Raw genomic sequence first — 18,566 nt, forward strand, 5'->3', positions numbered from 1 at the left:
GAGTGGTCTAGCATGTTCATACCAATAGTAGATAAACGCATGATTCCCGACTCAGAGAAAATGAGCCATTTGAAGACTCTGCTAACAGGCAAAGCAAAATCTGCAATCTCGGGAATGGGCTATTCTGGACAGTTTTATGGTGCTGCCTGGACCATTTTAGAAAAAAATTTGGAAGACCGCATGTATTAAAGCAAATAAACAAAAGCACTGTAGAGATTCAAGCTGCAGTCCCGAAGTACACAAGAAGTGACTCCGTCACAGAGTCAAAGCGTTTTGGATCGACAGATCAACAACTTCGAAACAACTGGATTGAGAAACAGGAAGAAGGTTTTGAGCTCATTGAGAATCGAGATCGACCAAGCAAACTCAAGACTCTTTATCAGCAGATACTGCGATTGGACGACAGCATTCAAAAACTTGTGAATAAGAAAGCTGAGACTCTCCGAGACCCAGATATTTCTTTAAAACGCAAACTTGAGACAGAAAAATACTTTCAATATTTGAACGCAGAGTGTTTACCGTATATCCATGGAGAGACAAACATGTCAAGCCAGCAAAGCCAGTCAACTCTTCATGCCAATGAAGAGCAACCGCCTGCGAATAATGTGCATCAGTTAGAACAAAACGTTGGAATTCCAGAGTTTAACCAAAACCATGGTAACACAAGCAATGCAACGACGAATACGGTTACACGGAAAATCAACCAGGATACAGAAAACGCTTCGGAAACATGTTCAGTGAAACGTCGGGTTGAAGAACGAATGAAGGAATTTGAAATCGAATTTGAAAGAAAGTTGCAAATCGAACGAGCACAATTTGATCGAAAGAGGTTAGATCTAGAAATGCAAATGAAAGAACTAGAGATGCAACATCAACTTCGGGAAAAAGAGCGAGACCTAGAGCGCCAATTGCAAAAAACAGCACTGGAGAAAGATGACTTCCGTTCTCAATCGACTAAGGCGGGTGACAAGTCACCTTTCAATTGGACCCCAAAAGGGAGAGATGTCTCGGAGTGGGCGAATTCGATGAACGACACGCGAGCGCCAATTCGACCAAGAGCTCGCTTTGACGTCAGCCCTGAACGGAATAAGCAGAGGCATTACCCATGGTACCCAAACTCTCGCGAACGCTCAGTAAGTGTTGAAGGGCGGGATATATCGCCGATAGCTGGAAAGCACTACAACACTGGACATTCAAGCAGTAGTTTACCAAAATTGAGGTTGAAAAATTTTGACGGAAACCCGCTGGAGTGGCCTGAGTGGTCTAGCATGTTCATACCAACAGTAGATAAACGCATGATTCCCGACTCAGAGAAAATGAGCCATTTGAAGACTCTGCTAACAGGCAAAGCAAAATCTGTAATCTCGGGAATGGGCTATTCTAGACAGTTTTATGGTGCTGCCTGGACCATTTTAGAAAAAAATTTGGAAGACCGCATGTAATTATAGATGCGCAGCTTGAGAGCCTACGAAAAGCTAATCAAGTGAAACCTCATGATTCAACCAGCCTGATTGATTTTTCTGTTATTGTATCTAACTTCGTGAGCGTGCTCAAAGAGTACAAACACATTGGTGATTTGCAATCAAGTTCGACATTGTACATGGCAGTTGATAAGCTACCACAGGTTCTTAAAGAAAAATGGTGGTTCTACGTCGATGACAAAGACGAGGACTGGCCTGATCTATTCATGTTTGCAAAATGGCTATCACGAATGGCATTCGTGCATGAAGGGTTTTCAGCGTTTAAAGGGGAACGCAAAGAAGAAGACAGACGCAACACAAATAGAGAAAAACGATTCTCGAAGACATCGAACTTCAGTGCAAGTTCAAACCTGCAAGAAACCAAGCAAACGCAAAGCCATCAGTGTCCATTAGCCGATGGCACTCAAAAAATTTGGAACTGTCAGTCATTCAAAAACATGAGTGTGAATGATCGATACGTGGCAGTGAGGAAAGAACGCTTATGTTATGGATGTCTGGGGAAAGGGCATGCAATCAAAGATTGTAAAGTCCACCCGTGCGGTATAAATGAATGTACCAAAAGGCACAACAGACTGCTACACTCAGAAAGCCAAATGGACGAGGGTAGTCACGCAGTTAACGTAAGCGCAGCAACAATCAACCAGAGTAACCAAGTTACTAGTTTTCTTCAAATAGTTCCGATATCTGTTCAGAGTGGTGGTAACAGGTTGACTACCTACGCTTTCCTCGATAGTGGTTCAACAGTATCATTCATCGATCAAAGTGTTAAGGATCAACTACAAGCCAAAGGCACGGACGTTACCTTGAACATAGCTAGCATACATGGGACGCAAGATTTGAGGACAGAGAAGGTTCCTATCACAATAAAGGGACTACATTCAAAGGTGCATTCAATTGAAGCGTTTGCACACCCATTAATCTCGTTGGGAAACACATATGACTACAAGGAACTGAAGAACAAATTCAGACACCTGAATCTTCTCACTAATAGAACATTCAACCTGATGGAAGTAGGCATCATACTTGGACAAGATGCCTACGAAATTCAACGTCCATTGGACTACAAGATCGGAACACGAAGTGAGCCTTTCGCCGTCTTAACAGAATTAGGATGGGTAGTCAGTGGTCCCATGACGGGCAAGAAAAGTCAAAATATTTGTCATTTTGCCTTCACAGAAGATGTGAAAGTGGCAGAAAAAATCCAATCATTGTGGGACATAGAAACCTATGCTTCCAAAATAAATGTTGTAAGTCAATCAAAGAACGAGCTGCAAGCTCAGAAGTTTTTAGAGAGCACAACAAAGTTTACAGGGGAGCGGTACGAAGTGGGCATGCTCTGGAGTGAACCAGAACCCAATCTCCCAAACAACTACGGCTCAGCCCTTGGTCAGCTCTACTCACTGGAACGAAGATTCCAACGAGACCCAAAGTTAAAAGAATTGTACCAACAGTCAATTGATACAGATGTTGAAAAAGGATTTGTGAAGGTCCTTGGTAAATCGGAAGTCAAAGGCACTTTAGGAAAGGAATGGTATTTGCCACACCATCCAGTACTAAAACCCAACAAACCGGGTAAAGTTCGCCGTGTTTGCAACGCTGCAGCAAAATACAAGAATATCTGCCTACATGACAAGTTGTTAGCCGGACCCGATCTACTACAGGGATTGATCGGAACAATATTCAGATTTCGAGAAGGACCAATAGCCCTAACCGCAGATATTGAATCAATGTTTCTGCAAGTGCAAGTTCCTGAACGGGATAAAAGCTGCTTGAGATTCCTGTGGCGACCAACAATGAACGAACTTGTGCAAATTTACGAGTATCAGCGTCATGTTTTCGGAGCGAAGAGTTCACCAACAAGTGCCAACTACGCTCTGAAGCGAGTAGCGATCGATAACGAAGACGAGTTACCAATTGCAGCAAAAACAATCCAAAACAACTTCTACATGGACGATTTCATCAAGTCAGTCGAAACACCTGAAGAAGCAATCAAGGTTTTCAAACAACTGCAACCTCTTCTCTCAAAACATGGATTTGAACTGAAGAAGTGGATCGCCAACAGCGACGTGGTAAGGAAGATCTTATCTCTAGTTTCTTCAGTGTTTGATCCTCTTGGACTGTTTGCACCATTCAGTGTCCATATGAGACGACTCCTGAAGAGCATCTGGACCAAAAATGGACAACATTGGGACAACTCAGTGGAACCTAACGAAGAAGAAGAGCTTCTGAAGTGGAAAGACCAGCTTCCAGAAGTAGCAGAAACCAGCATTGATAGAAGATACTTCAGCACAGCCAAGGACAAATGGGAACTTCATGTGTTTGCTGACGCATCTGAAGACACAATGTGCGCTGTGGCATACCTACGTTCAAAGCCCGACGAATACTCAGCAGACTTAGCATTTGTAATCGGAAAGGGCCGAGTCGCACCGATGCGACACCTTTCCATACCAAGCTTGGAACTACAAGCAGCAGTGATGGCGGTGAAACTTAAAGAGCAGATAGTGAAGGAACACGAATCGAAGATTCACAGTTCTAACTTTTGGACCGACTCCACTACTGTTCTGCAATGGATTCACAGCTCCCACCGGAAGCAACAGGTGTTTGTTGCAAACAGGGTGGCTGAGATTTTGGATATAACTAATGTTTCACAGTGGAATCATGTGAGTGGTATTAACAATCCAGCTGACATCGAGACACGAGCGATCAATGTTGACGAACTCAAGAGAAGTGAATGGCTCACTGGGCCGGCCTGGTTGAGGCAACGAGAGAACGAATGGCCTGAACAGGTGAATTTAACATTTGCTTCAGACGAACAAAACGACGAAATGGTCTTCTCAGCTAAGGTTGATGAGAAGAAGCCGATGATTCAGTGGGAACGATTTAGCAATTTCAATCGACTAGTAAATACAATGGCATACGTACAGCGCGTATTTAGAAAATACAAACCGGCAACAAAAACACTAAGTGTTGAAGAAAGAGAGGGTGCACAAGCAAGCATCTTCAGACTACTGCAGCAAGAACAGTTTGCGGAAGAGATGAGATCTCTCAAAGCTGAAAAAGAAATTCCAAAAAAACAGCAAAATCATCCAGTTTTCACCATTCATAGACCAGCAAGGACTTATTCGTGCCCAAGGCAGAATAGGTAAAAGTCAATTGAGCTTCGAAACGAAGCATCCAATACTGTCACATTGGAAGCACCATGTAATTGAATTATTCTTGCAAAATGAACATAAGAATAGTCATCACGAAGGTACTGAACATGTCAGAAACATAGTTCAGCAGATATTCTGGATCCTAGGCATACGAAATGCTTTGAGATCGATCAAAAACAAATGCATTAGATGGAGAAAGGGAAGAGCCCAAACAAAGGCACCAGTAATGGCAGATCTACCTGAAGAACAATTAGTCGCATCAACAGTGTTCTCGAATGTGGGCGTAGACTATTTCGGACCATTCACAGTAAAGATTGGTCGAAGAAACGAAAAACATTGATGCTGTCTATTCACATGCCTTAATGTACGAGCGGTACATATAGAGATTGTACCAAAACTAGACACTGATTGTTGTCTGAAAGCAATTATGCGATTTATTGCTCGAAGAGGCAAACCGTTCAAAATGATTAGCGATAACGGGACAAACTTCGTTGGAGCTGAAAAAAAACTGGCAGAGTATGTAGCAGCATGGAACAAGAGGCAAATTGAAGAACATCTGATTCAACGAGGAATCAGATGGAAGTTCATTCCACCTGCAGCACCACACTTTGGAGGAGTGTGGGAAAGACTGGTTTGGAGTTGCAAGAAGGCAATGTACGCAGTGCTGGGCAATTGATCAGTCACGGAAGATGTTCTGTCAACCAAGATGTGTCTTGTTGAACAGACGCTGAATGCTAGACCGCTGACACAGCTCAGTTCTGATGCTACCGATTTAGAAGCTATTACTCCAAACCATTTCCTACTTGGCAACAAGAACTTTTTGTTACCGTATCTATCAAGTGCAGAGCAATTTGTTAATCATAGAAAGCTCTTTCGACAAACGCAAGCTTACGCAGACCTCATCTGGGACAGATTCCGTAAAGAATACTTGCCAACGTTGATTAGTCGTAAGAAATGGCAGACCACAACGGACAGAAGTCTTCAGCAGGGTGATCTTGTGTGGTTATTGGAAGACAGTGACAAACGTGGATATTACGATCTGGGTCGAATAACCGAAACCTTTGAAGGTTCCGACGGAGTGATTCGATCAGCGACAATCCGAACGAAAGATGGATACTACAAGAGACCAGTAGTGAAGCTCGCTCCAGTGCTATCAATGGACGAAGATGTTTTCACGAAGGAAAACAGGGCCGGCGATGTTGGAGCTGAGCTCGCTAAGCTTGTGTAGGCGGGAAAATAGAAACAAAACAATTTATTTTGTCCTAGTCATTTAATAGTTATAGTTATAGTTCTAGTTCTAGTTACAGTTTGTCACGTGAGAAAAAAGAGAACAGGGGAAAATAACAAAAAGCAACACACAGAACTCAACGTTGTAGCCGCAGAAAACGGCTGAAAGTATAACTCAGCAAAATATTGTAAAAACAAATTGTCTTGAGCAGTAAATAACGTGTTACTGTGTCTTGAACTAGATATATTCCTGAGCAGTAAATTGTTACTGTGTCTTGTATTCAAAATATTATTCTTGAGCAGTAAATTCTGTTACTGTGTCTTGCATCAACGAATTATTGGAGCTGAAATTCAACTGTTACAACCCCAACTTCTGGTATTCTCCACTTGTGAGTACAAACAGCAAAAGCCAACTTAGGTTTAAATTTAAATATTTTTGCACAAACAGGTCTTAGACATATATCTTTGTCTTCGATTTGTTTTTTCTATCGGATTGAACTGGTATACATAAAGAGATCCCGTATTGTGTGATCTGTAGCAATCCAGTTCAAATTGATAGCTGAAAAAACTAAGATCAGCGAATAGTTACGAACTAAAATAGTTAATGCAACGGTAAGTACAGCAAAGCGGATAACAGTTACAAAAGCGAACTGCATAAACGAAGTATCTGGACAGATTTTGTAACCACCCAGAACGAACTGGGCGGTGTAAAACTTTCTTTGTGAAACACAAGGAGAGCAGCCGTTACAATAACAATTAATGAATTATCTTTTTTTAAAAAAAAAAACAAACATTTTATAACATGAACATAAACAGTTCGGCTAAATTTCCTTTCGATCAAAATTATAGCAAGATATTTGTTAGAAAAGCTAATCAATTTAAAACAGCCACTCAATTTATAGTTGTTTTTTCTTTGATATCTGTACTAGTTTGTACGTTTCAAAAAATCTTCCCTTTTTGTAGTGGATTCAAATGCTGTGACAGTACCGGAATCGTTTCCTTCACATAGTAAGAAGTCGTTCTGATTGTTGTGCATGATTCCTGCTTCATCAAATGGGTCAATGGGTCGGAGGATGTCGCACTCAGCAAGTGGAAGATGGATGATCATCCCAGCTTTGAGTGATTTTTTTAAAAGATTTTCGACGTTTTGTGAGCTCGAGCATAAAAGCGTTTCAAGTTTGCAGGATAAATAAGTGTAAAATGACATAGCAAGGCTTAGGTTTTATGGAGAGGTCATGACTCTTTGCAATGTGTGGAGCAATCACGTACTTTCTGGAGACTCCTGCTCGTAATAACTGCGCTTGAATAGATGTTGACGTTTTTGTTCATCAGAATAATTGACCTCTTCACGGACTCTTTGAAGGGTCATCAGGTTGTCAAACATATCAACCGGCTCTGAATCCACGCTACCATGCGACTTGAATTCAATAATCGCATAAGTCCTATAGAGGTTTCCAAAAGTGTCAAGGCAATCATAACCAGAGAATCACAACCTAACAAATCTTCAGTTACCTCCAAAGAGATAAACCCTTCATTTGCTATTATTAAACATTTCACACAAATTTACAACAACTTCTCGAATTCAGCTGTTGAAACCTAATCTATCATCGAACTCAACTTTTAAACGCAACTCATAAACAACTATTTGCAGTACACAATACTCTGAAATAAACAACCCTTTGAAGAACATGGAGCGTAGTTTTATGTTAAAATAGCAAATTCTGACACTTCTCTCCTCTTCCCTACCCCGAATGCGGCCCCGACAGGGAATCTTACAGGGAACTCCGACTGTTTTCCCCGATCCGGAGTGCATGCGATCAAGCATGTCTGGATCTGAGGTGATCACCATCTTTACGATTAGCATCTTGACCTCTTTTTGAATTTCTAGATTACTAAATTCCACTCTGCTTTAATCTGTACCTGCTGATTTCAGACAAAGCTAACGTGCACTTTATATAAAGTCAGTGCAGTCGGCGGCAAATTTTGTCCAGAGACATGGCTACCGGCCAAAAATTTGGGTCATTAATCAACTAGTCGGATATAGTTCTGAACAGTCGGATTTGCGTTTTCCACTCCATTTGCATTGAATCATATATGTTTACAATGCAGTTTAATTTATAAACTGCTGACTTGTGGGTCAACTCGGGGAATGTACGCAAATAAAAAAATCTAAAACTAGTTGAATTTAATTGTAGAATGTAAGAGCTTCAATAAAAAATGAAGGCAATGAAAGTTATACAAAAGAAACACTTCATTATTTACTATTGTCTAAGAATAATTGAACTTAGGTGAGTAAAAAAAAGAATTTTTTGTCTTAAATTATTTCTAATAATAAATTTTAAATACGACCTTCCTCAAGCAAAGTTGTCTTTCCTTAATCTTTTTGCACAAAAAAGTATCTGAAAAACTTGACAACATACAAGATGATGTGTCAAAAATTACCAATGAGACCGGACCGTCATAACGGCAACATAAGTCTCGAATTTCTTTCGACGCTTTCTGTAAAAGAAGTCTTTTTAACAAAGAGGACACTGTTATATCCACAATGAAGTTCGGCTTCGCAATTTAGTTTCCAAGACAAACATTTGATACCAAAACTCGGCTTCATTTGTAAAACGAAGCAAGTTGAGCTTGTATAATCATGTTTGTCTTGAAAACATGAATGAAAGTCATGTGAAAAAAAAGTTGGGAAAAATTGGAGAGTTTTGGGTTCACCGAATTTAATCAATATACCAGCTCCACTCGCTTCGTTTTACAAACGAAGCCGAGTTTTGGTATCAAATGTTTGTCTTCAAAACTATGTAACGACTGGTTTTGAATCGAAAATTATGAAGTATGAGTCTCCTGGCACGCAAGTTTTTATCAGTTTACCTCTTAACACTGCAGCTTTTTAGAAGAAACAAAATAACAATTGTTTTTCAGAAAATTCTTCCCCGACTTACTTTCTATCCACCCCAGTGATTCTGGAATTTTTATCTATCGTGTAAGATCTGAAAAATTTCTGACAAAACCATATTGCTAATACCCTGTAAGGGGATGCATCTTCTTATCAGATCTGATAAGACGTTTCTCAGATCTTATACGATAAAAATTCCTCTTATAAGTTCTTACACGATGAAAATTCCTCTTATAAGTTCTTACACGATAAAAATTCCGTCTTATCAGATCTTACACGATAAAAATTCGGTCTTATCAGATCTTAACGATAAAAATTTCCTCTTATCAGATCTTAAACAATAAACATTTGGAAAGCCATGACTCTAAAAGTTGTTGAAGTATGGCATGCTCTTTAATTTGAAGACAATTCAGAGTAGCTTTCAAGCAGTAGCCGAAAAGCTATATCATGCAACACTTAAGCGTCAGAGCAACAAAGAGAAAAGTATCTTATACTGTCCTTTAAGATTTATAAGATATCGTAAAAACGTTATTCCATTGGCAAGGGCTTTCTCTGAAGCGCTGATTATCAAACTAGGCTGAAAAATTTTTTCAAAGACCGAAACTATCTTGGACTGCTAAATTTAGTCAAAGTACCTAGTTAACACTCACAATAAAACTGCCGCTAAAACAGAATCAACACTCATTTTTTTGTTTCATAAGTGGTTAATTGACCGATTTTTTTTTTGCTTTCATAGGAACTTGACTACGTTATACGGTTATATTGACATCATTAAAACATGTCTTATAAGGTCTTACACGATAAAAAATTCCGTTTTATCAGATCTTACACGATAAAAATTCCTTCTTTTCAGATCTTACACGATAAAAATTCTGGTAAGAGGAATGTTTATCTTATCAGATGTCTTATCAGATCTTACACAATAAAAATTCTGATAAGAGGAATGTTTATCTTATAAGATGTCTTATAAGATCTTACACGATAAAAATTCCTCTTAACAGAATTTTTATCGTGTAAGTTCTGATAAGAGGAACTTTTATAGTGTAAGTTCTGATAAGAGGATTTTTTATCGTCTAAGATCTGCTCAGATCTTACACAATAAAAATTCCACAATCACTGGGGCAATTAAATTCTCAAACTGTTTTTCCCAAAGCACGCTCGAAGATACTGCATCTTGCAAGTTTCTCTGCATGTTGCTAAAACACTTCAAGACAAGGAATGGCCTTGATGATTGGAACATTTTTTCATTATCATTTTGCGATGAGCATGGCTCTTTTATGGCTCAAACAATGATATTCTAGAAGTAGATATTTATTATTTTTTTATTTTTCGAACATGGCCTCTTCATGAGATGAGTGAGGGTTGTTCACTGAATCTTGTTTTTTGCGCAATTCCTATAAGTTTTTCTTCGTTTATTTTCTGAAATCTCGGATTCTGAGCAGCAACGATAAACAGATTAGCACAAGTAAAATTTATCTTAAATGTAAACTGCAGACTTAAAACATGAAATTTTTAAGATAGATCATTTGTTGCAATTGTGATATACTGCCATTTTGCTTGATCAAAAGGTATATACTAGGTGGTTTAGCTGCAATAACCATTATCTCAAAAACCACGAAATAAATTCTTGACTTTGTTGTTTATCACTATCGGATTTTAAATAGCATCAAGTTTTGACCTTTTTTCGTGTCCGACCCCATGGACTATGTTACAAGCATTGTTGATCATAAGACCAGCACGTTGAAATCTCGAGGCTAAGAAAAACAGTCTCATGCGAATATTTTTCTCTCGACTCATGATTTGACCAATATTTGTGATTCAGTAACTTCAGTCGAGCAAAAATTGGTTCAAAGAAAAACCCAACGTCAAATATTTGGTTGAGCTAAATTTCAGCTTGAACGGTTCTGGTGGAGCTGAAGGCATCGTGAATAACTTGGTTCGAAGTTAATTCCAGGTGACAGAGGCTTATTTTGAGCTTATGTTTCATATGTAGACTACGACCTCCTATACCGCTTTTCGGTTGAGTGTTGTCTTTCAACATCTCGAGGTAGTACGATTATTTCTGTTCTGCTTCTACTATATCAGGTCTACTATAGTTTCATAAATGAAAATAGTAATGAAGTAACAAATGGCTGACGGTGAGGATACAGGTTGGGCCATGTACTTGGGCATTTTGTGTTTCTTGCTCCACTTCACACAAATTGCAGTAACGTACAGAATCTCCAACATGGCCTCAACATGGAGTACTGGAGCGTCGGATGACAGATACGAACAGCTTCACGGTTCTGGAAGCAACATGATTACTATTGCAGACAAAGATAAAACAGAAACCACAAGAGCGGTTTGTGAAGTTATTAATAGCCGCGTCAGCAATTCTAGGCGGCTATTATGGCGCTCCTAATTTTTTTAATCGTCTAACAGATTTTTGATTTGTCTTACCCTGACTTCTTGGAATTGACTTTTTCAATGACTTCAAGACTTCTATTGCTTTGCATTTAAAATTTGTGTTCGTGACGCAATTTCTGCTATTAGGTAAATTGCGTGACTTACCTCACTCAAAAAATGACTTCTGAACTCACTTATGGAACTTTAATTTTTATGAACATTTACTAGTTAACATCAATGATGAGCATCTAAGTAGTGCCAAACTTATGCGCCCTAATTCCTGAGGAATAGAGTCTTGAGTTCTAATATCGGATAATAATTTTGAATCAACTCCAGTAGGGCTTTTTCCTTGTAGAGCAAATGTGCCTCATGAAAATGACAGTCCAAATTTAGCCCAAAAAGTCTAGTGGTCTAATAAAAAGCTGTTGGTCTGTCAATCTTTTTTCTTTACTTGTTTCAATTCCTAGCAGGCCACAAGCGTCTATCGCGGCTATTTTCCAGCAATCTGCCAGCTATGTTTTTCTTTTCCATTTGATTTATACAGACTTTGCGTTACGTTCTTTAAGCAAAATTATAGGTAGTTTTGATCAAAATTTGATCCAATTTATCTGTTTTTTAAATTGTTAGCCTATTCGTTCTGATTTTGAGCCTTACGCATTTATTCTTGTCGAGTTTTTAGTCTCGAGCTATTTAATGCTTATTTACAAATTATCTGCAAATTATCGCAAAAAAATGCGCAAGCAATTTATGAACCAGTTCAAATTATTCGTTATATTTGACTGGGGAAACTCTCAATTTCTTTTTTTTTCTCATTGTGATGATTATCATCTGTTTTTTTTCTCCGGCCTGTTCTGTTTCAACCACCCAACCTTATTCTCTGCATTTACCGATATTTCTCTTGTTCTGTTTCAAGATTGATGTTAGTGGTGGAAATGCGGAGAAGCAAGAGATTTCTACTGATGATTCAGAAGATGGTGAAGAGCAAATTGTGATCGAAACAACACCGGATAGTGATTCAACAGCGGAAGATGAAAATCTAACTGATAACATTGCCAATGTGACGTAGATATGACAATCAGTGAGATTGAAAGATAATTCAATATTGATTTTCAGGCCATCTTTTCTCATCTTAAAAGAGTTCAGTTTATTTAATATCTTAGTACTCTGTAATTAATAGCCGCCATCAGCCTCTCAACGGCTACTATTTAGGAACTCTCCTTTTTTACAACTTAAAGAATTACAAATTATTTGGAGCTTAGTAATATATCCTTTCTGTGGTCAATGAAACAATAGAAGTTCATGCAGAAATCTGACATAGTTGGAATTGGCTTCAATCTACGGCGCTAACCCCACTTCTATTTGTTCCCCCTTTTTCACGCATTTTGCTGTTGTTCAAATTCATGTGTTTATGGCTTAGAAATTTTCGTCTCTTTCTGGCGGCTGAACCCTCTTCGGGAATGCGTGCAAACTTTTTTAGAGCTTGGTAACGAATCATTCTAGCCGTCCAAAAAGGCGACAGAATTTCAAGCAGAAATTAGGACGTACTTGGTGAATTGTGAGGTTCTCTTGTAAGAGTCTCGCATATTTAGATGGTTACATATCAAGATTCCTGCAAAATGTAGACCGCTATCTGGCAAGTCCTGCAGAATTTTCGGCTATCTTGCCAGGAAAATTGTCTTCCAAAAGGACTGATATATTTCTACGTTTCAAATATCTTGCAAAAAGACTGTTTGTTTTCCTGTATAATCTCCTGTTTAGTAAGTCTCTGCAAGCCTCTGGTCTTTTAAAATAGTGCAAGAGCCTTATCTCAAAACATGATCAATGTTTATCCACCGATACAAGTAATGAGCAAAAGTCAAAGCTAAAAACTTAGATTCAATATATGCGTGAAATAAAACACTTGGTTTACCAAATACAAAACGATCTAAATAAAATTGGTGAACAGTTTATTATTCGTGTTTTCCATTCTCCCGAATCGAGGGAGGTCTTCACTTAGACTGTCAGATAGAATTGGGCGTCCTTGGTTGGTTGAGTTGGGAAAGTTATGCCCACCATTGTTCATGGCATACGGGTCTATCTCATCAGCTTGTGTTCCGTTTGGGGGCTGAAAATACTTGTTTTTCCACGAATTATGGTCATAGTTGTTCATAAGCAGGCTCTCCTGAAAAGTCGGAGGGTCTTTGCACCCAAAGTTACCAGGCCCTTCTCGTTTTGCTCTGGATTTTTTGCTGGGAACTTTGAATGGACTTTCAGAATCACTGTTCACAGCCGGGGAAAATCCTCGGTTGTCGGTTGGTTTTAAAAAAGGAGACGACTGGTTGTTGATTTGGAAATCGTTGCCAGTGGGCTTTTGACCTCGAATGTCATGATGCCAATTTGATTTGTAGGAATTAGAATTTAGGTCATTTTCGGGTACGTAAGCCAATACATTTCTAATTGGACTCATTTCGGCGTTGTAGTTTTTTGAGTTGGAGTAACTTTCCTCTTTAGGCTGGTTGCCTACAGATACCTTTCGGAACCACCATCTAATCATGTAAAACGCAACCTCAAACGCCTCCACCAAAGAAATGATGCTGAGACCAACCCATAAACCCAAACAGCCCCCGATTCCACTCAGGAATGTCTCAATTGACAGTTGCTTTTCCTCGTAAATCTCCTCAAGAGACAGGTCGTCAAAGTATATCTCGAGTTTTACAAAGTTTTCCCGGACTCCTTTGAGACCCTGGAGTCCGGCGTCTTTGGTGAACTTTGAGTCGACCAGTTTGTTTCTGATGTCACCCGTGAATTCCTTGATCTTGCGACCTGTCTCCCGGTAGAGCATGCGCACAAAGTGCCACAAGTATGAAAGCTAAAAAGAACAATTAATCCATATCAATTGATGCATTGTCGAACGATATAAGTTGCCATGCAGGCATTTCTTGTTCTCTTTTCTCTCTCTATTTTTTTGTTGTGACCATCGAGATTTCTTTGAGAGCAAATAGATCTATATTTCTGTTCACAGTTGTTTCTTCAACCAAATGTTGATCACCAAAGTTTTAATCACAGAAACCACTTGATAAAAACTATAGTTTAAACGAAACAATTTTGCATTAAAAAAGAACACTTTATAAACCATAACAGTCATAACAAGTAACAGAGAGTTTGACAATTGTTATAATACTGCCTGGAGTGTGGTTATTTTTTTTAGTACATAAGTGTAATTAAATTAAATTAAATTAAATTAATTCTTAGCTCGACCAGATAATGTTGATTTTGAGTCGTGGTATAGTAAACTTTTTAAATTTGATAGATTTCCATTTAACCGACCCATAAGTAGTATATTGTTTATTATCAACAGATTTTTGCTTCACCAACTTAGCGCTCATGCAAAAGTTCTGCTACTAATAAGATCAAGTCATATATGCCTTCCAGTTAAATTTTACACAAAATAACAGTTAATTTTTCGGGCAGACATACAATAAACTGATCGAGTCAAACAAAGAAGTTTCGTATGATATGTAAGAATTCATTGACATGCTTTTTGGACAGTTAATTTATTATTGCGCACTTTTAGAACATCTTAAGAAATTTGAAATGTACTGGATCTCTTGGCAACCATAAGCAATAACGTAGCAATAACCGAAATCGCTTATTCGAAGGCTTAATTTGGTCACAAGATTTTAGTTTTTTAACTGTTCTCTATGTTTTCTTTATATTTTTTGACTTTTGACTTTTATGGCCTTACATAGCACCATAAATATGTATGGTGTTGGGATATGGTTAATTTTTGATTGGTTCCCAAGACACCATGAACTCATCAAAGTGGCTTGATGAGTTTTTCTCCACTCAGAATACAATGCATGGGTTAAAACACCCATGCATTGAACTCTGAGTGGAAAAAAACTCATCAAGACACTTTGATGAGTTCAAGGTAACTTGGGAACCAATCAAAAATTGAAGTTCGAGGTGTCTTGGGAACCAATCAAAAATTGAAGTTCAAGGTGTCTTGGGAACCATATCCCAAGAGCTTTTGAGCAACGTTGATCTTTTCCATGGTCAGCTATATGGTTGCCAAGATACCGTAAACTCCATATATGGATTGGATATGGTTTCGAAGAAAGGTTTATGGTGGGCAACCAGGGAAGGGACTACATACGGCCTTGAATCATTAATGGGGGAATACGATACCGAGCATATATTCGATGATTTCCATTGTCGTGTTGTCAGTTTCAGCTTTGTACAGAGGAGAAACTAGCTGAAGTCGGAAGACAATAGATATATATTTTGATAATTTCAAAATTATTACCATTTCTGGAAATTACTATTACTGATTATAGCCATGCGCAACTAACGTATCAAAAATGCAGTTTTTGCAAATTTCGACCAACATGAGAGCGGCGATAAAGAATAATATAGAGTTAAGCGTGATTGTTGACATATTTATGCTGACGGGAAAATAAATTAGTCCGTTTTGTGTAAGAAAACAAATGAGATGAATACAAAATATTGCAAAAATAAAATGTGGAGTAAAAGTTTACCTAATATTTTGTGTATACAATCGGAAAACTTTTAAAATACAAAGCCAGAAAAAAATTTTATACAAAAACTGTAATTTCAGCGCAAAAAATCTCAAAATGAACATCATTCCATTTGAAACTGCTTTTGCGAATTTTGATTGTATAGAACATATCTTCAATAATGAAAAATTTCTTTAGCGTTTTGTTTATCTTTTCCATACCAATATAAAAAACAACAAAATATTCTGCTCCAAATAAGCATCTTTGAAAATTGAACAAATAAAGAAAAACAGGAAAAATGGACCAATATTCAGTTAACGCAAGCTAAACTGTTCGATCGTTATTAGAACGTCAGGGACTTCTGAGAGTTCAGGGTACAACAATTTTATTTAAAATTATTTGTTCTCTGTTTCTCGTTTCATCCATTTTTGAGCTTAATCATCTTGATTGTTGTTTCTTGTTCCGACCCCTCTTGATGGGAGGAGGAACTATATACTCAAATGGGTTTTTTTGTTCAGACAATTTTGGCCGATCGATTTTTTCATCGTAGAGACTTGAGTTGTATCATTAGAAAACTTGCCCAGCGTAGAATATGGAAGTAAAAAGATTTTTTTTATTTTCCTTTTTTAGGGAGTTATCGAAGACTAAATTTTTTAGAAAATAAAGTGAATTCCATTGATTTTACTCACATTTTTTGAAATTTTTGGCTAAAATTTTGCCAATTTTGCTAACATTTGTTAAAGTTTTTCAAGAAATTATTGTTGATTTCATATTAAAGACAAAAAAATTTGTTAGCTAATTTTATTTAAGCTTTTAGTTAAAAATTCTAGCTAAATATTTCAAAAAATATAGACTTTTTCATCAAAAACAGCACGAAATAAGTTTCTCTAGTTTACTTTGATTAAATTTGCAGGAAGGGCACACCCAACAACAACTAAAACAATCTTTGTAAACTCAAAGAGGGGTTATTTCTACTTCTATTTCCGTTGCGAGTGTTCTGTAATTGAAACTTTGCAGTTTATTTTGCTAACTTTAATTGTTGATTATCAAAAACGCAGCATTTATTTTCGATTTTTTAACTAACAAAATGTCTACTTCTATAACATTAGAAACATTAAGTGTTTCCAATGGACGAACGGCATTAGCAGGGCTAGTTTTGGACCAATTTTGGACTGTTACTATTCAAAAAAAAATCGGATTGTAACCAGTCGGTCTTTTTTATTTAGAAATTCTATCTCTTTTATATTAATTAAATAACAGAGCATTTCAAACCAAAGCTCACTAGTGGTTAGTCAAATTGGTTTCCTATATAGCTCCAAGTTAATTTATCTAGTTAAAAGCTTGAAAACTTATGGTCAATTTGACTTTTAAAATTATTTGATTTTTAAATTAAAATGGCTTGTTGATCTTTGCCTGCATTTTTATTCAATTTGATCAACTTGTTGCTTAGATTGAGAAATGAAAGATTGCTTCTTCTTTCTACTGAATTTAAATTCATTCCCTATTGCGGTTTTACGCCTTAAGTTATGTTTTTCGGATTTGATACTTTTATGAGTTTTAGCTTTAGATTTCACATTTTTTTAGGTATTTGCCCATTTTGCATGTTTTCTAGATTTGTCAAATTATCACGTAACTAAGAGTTCTTATATCACATAATTGGCGTTCAAAATAAAGCAAAACTGAAAATATTAATTTCCTTAAAGATATAGATTATCGTTTTTACGACTTTGTCTTTGTCTTTTAAGTCGTATGATATTTCCTGAGTAATCACATGGTTTCATAGACTTTCCACGAAAAAATAGATGAGCCTATATTCTGATATTAGAAGACAGCTGATGGCTTTCATAACTTTGAAAACACTTTTATTCCAAATTAAAAACAATTTTACTTTGCAATTTTGATACATTTTTTTGTATTTTTGTTACCTAGTCTCGTTATTTACGAACCAAATAAGACATTATTGTTGTCAGGGCAAGGTGTCAAAAAGGATTGATGTAACAGAACCTAATGTTTTAAAAGAAATCGTTATGAAATTACTGGCTTCGACACGGGTTTTTCACAACAAAAAGTAATTTAATTTCTGATTTTTGTCTTAATTGACGTTTGTTTTGTAGGCATATTCTGGATAGTTTCAGGTCTCAAGATCTTCCTTTGGTACAATAAAGGAACTTATTTATTAATTTTTTTTTTGTAATAATGGCTTTCATGTCTTCGGATATAATTTCTTTCGGGAAAAAAACAAGTTTTACCTAATTTTGCTTTTTTTCTTCTTTGTCTGCTTTTTACCTAGTTTCATTAATGATATGTAGCATAATACATTATCAATGTTCGAAGAAAATGCATTCAAACATATTTTGAGGGCCAAAGCATGGCTTTACGGCTTTGAAAGTTTTTTCTGGCAAAATTTAATTGATTTTTTGTTTGAAGTCTACTTGTTGATCTTTTTTTAAAAAATTGAATATCGACAGTTCTTAATTCCCTTCATTAGAAGTAAACTAATGGAATATCTTAGTTGATTTCTAATGGTTTTCATTAGTTTGATGTTGATTGTTTTTTTTAAAAATAAGCGAATTTTTCAACTTTTACTGTTTTTGTTCTTTATTGTCTAATTGTCACCAAGCCTTATTATGGAATTGACCCATATCTTTTCTGCTGAATTACAAATTATTTTGTTTAATTTTAGTTTTTTTACGCTATTTTGACTTTGTTATTAAGCTCTGTTTTTTAAAACGGACATAAATTTTTTGATGTAATTAATATTTGTTGTTGTTGTTTGATTTTGCTGTTCGTTTTGACTCGCTCTCTTAATATTGGCATATCTCATCAATCTAAAGCATCAATTTTTACTCCATTGAGTTTTTTATTAGGAGGCTATCTTTACGTTCTTACACCATTTTCTTTTGAAAAAAAACTTGATTTTTTGGGTTTT

At 36.9% G+C, this 18,566-nt stretch overlaps 2 protein-coding genes across 16 annotated transcripts in view; one reads left to right on the forward strand and one right to left on the reverse strand.

Annotated features, from left to right (window-relative positions):
- The window catches only part of LOC142345585 (uncharacterized), a 47,703-nt gene extending 35,496 nt beyond the window's left edge, over positions 1 to 12,207 (forward strand). The window contains exons 8-9 of the mRNA XM_075397748.1: positions 10,907 to 11,097; positions 12,055 to 12,207. Of these exons, the coding sequence (XP_075253863.1) occupies positions 10,907 to 11,097; positions 12,055 to 12,207 (344 nt within the window). The remainder of the gene's footprint in view (positions 1 to 10,906; positions 11,098 to 12,054) is intronic.
- A 789-nt stretch (positions 12,208 to 12,996) lies between these two features.
- Positions 12,997 to 18,566, reverse strand: part of LOC142341428 (epithelial sodium channel subunit alpha-like) — a 137,459-nt gene continuing 131,889 nt past the window's right edge. For all 15 annotated transcript variants that reach the window (XM_075392466.1, XM_075392457.1, XM_075392449.1 and 12 more), the window contains one exon: positions 12,997 to 13,989. In XM_075392466.1, coding sequence (XP_075248581.1) covers positions 13,066 to 13,989 — 924 coding nt within the window. In that variant the 3' untranslated portion in view covers positions 12,997 to 13,065. The remainder of the gene's footprint in view (positions 13,990 to 18,566) is intronic.

Source organism: Convolutriloba macropyga, chromosome 1 (assembly GCF_964194025.1).
Source record: "Convolutriloba macropyga chromosome 1, txConMacr16.3, whole genome shotgun sequence".
Classification (NCBI taxonomy): Eukaryota; Metazoa; Xenacoelomorpha; order Acoela; family Convolutidae; genus Convolutriloba; species Convolutriloba macropyga.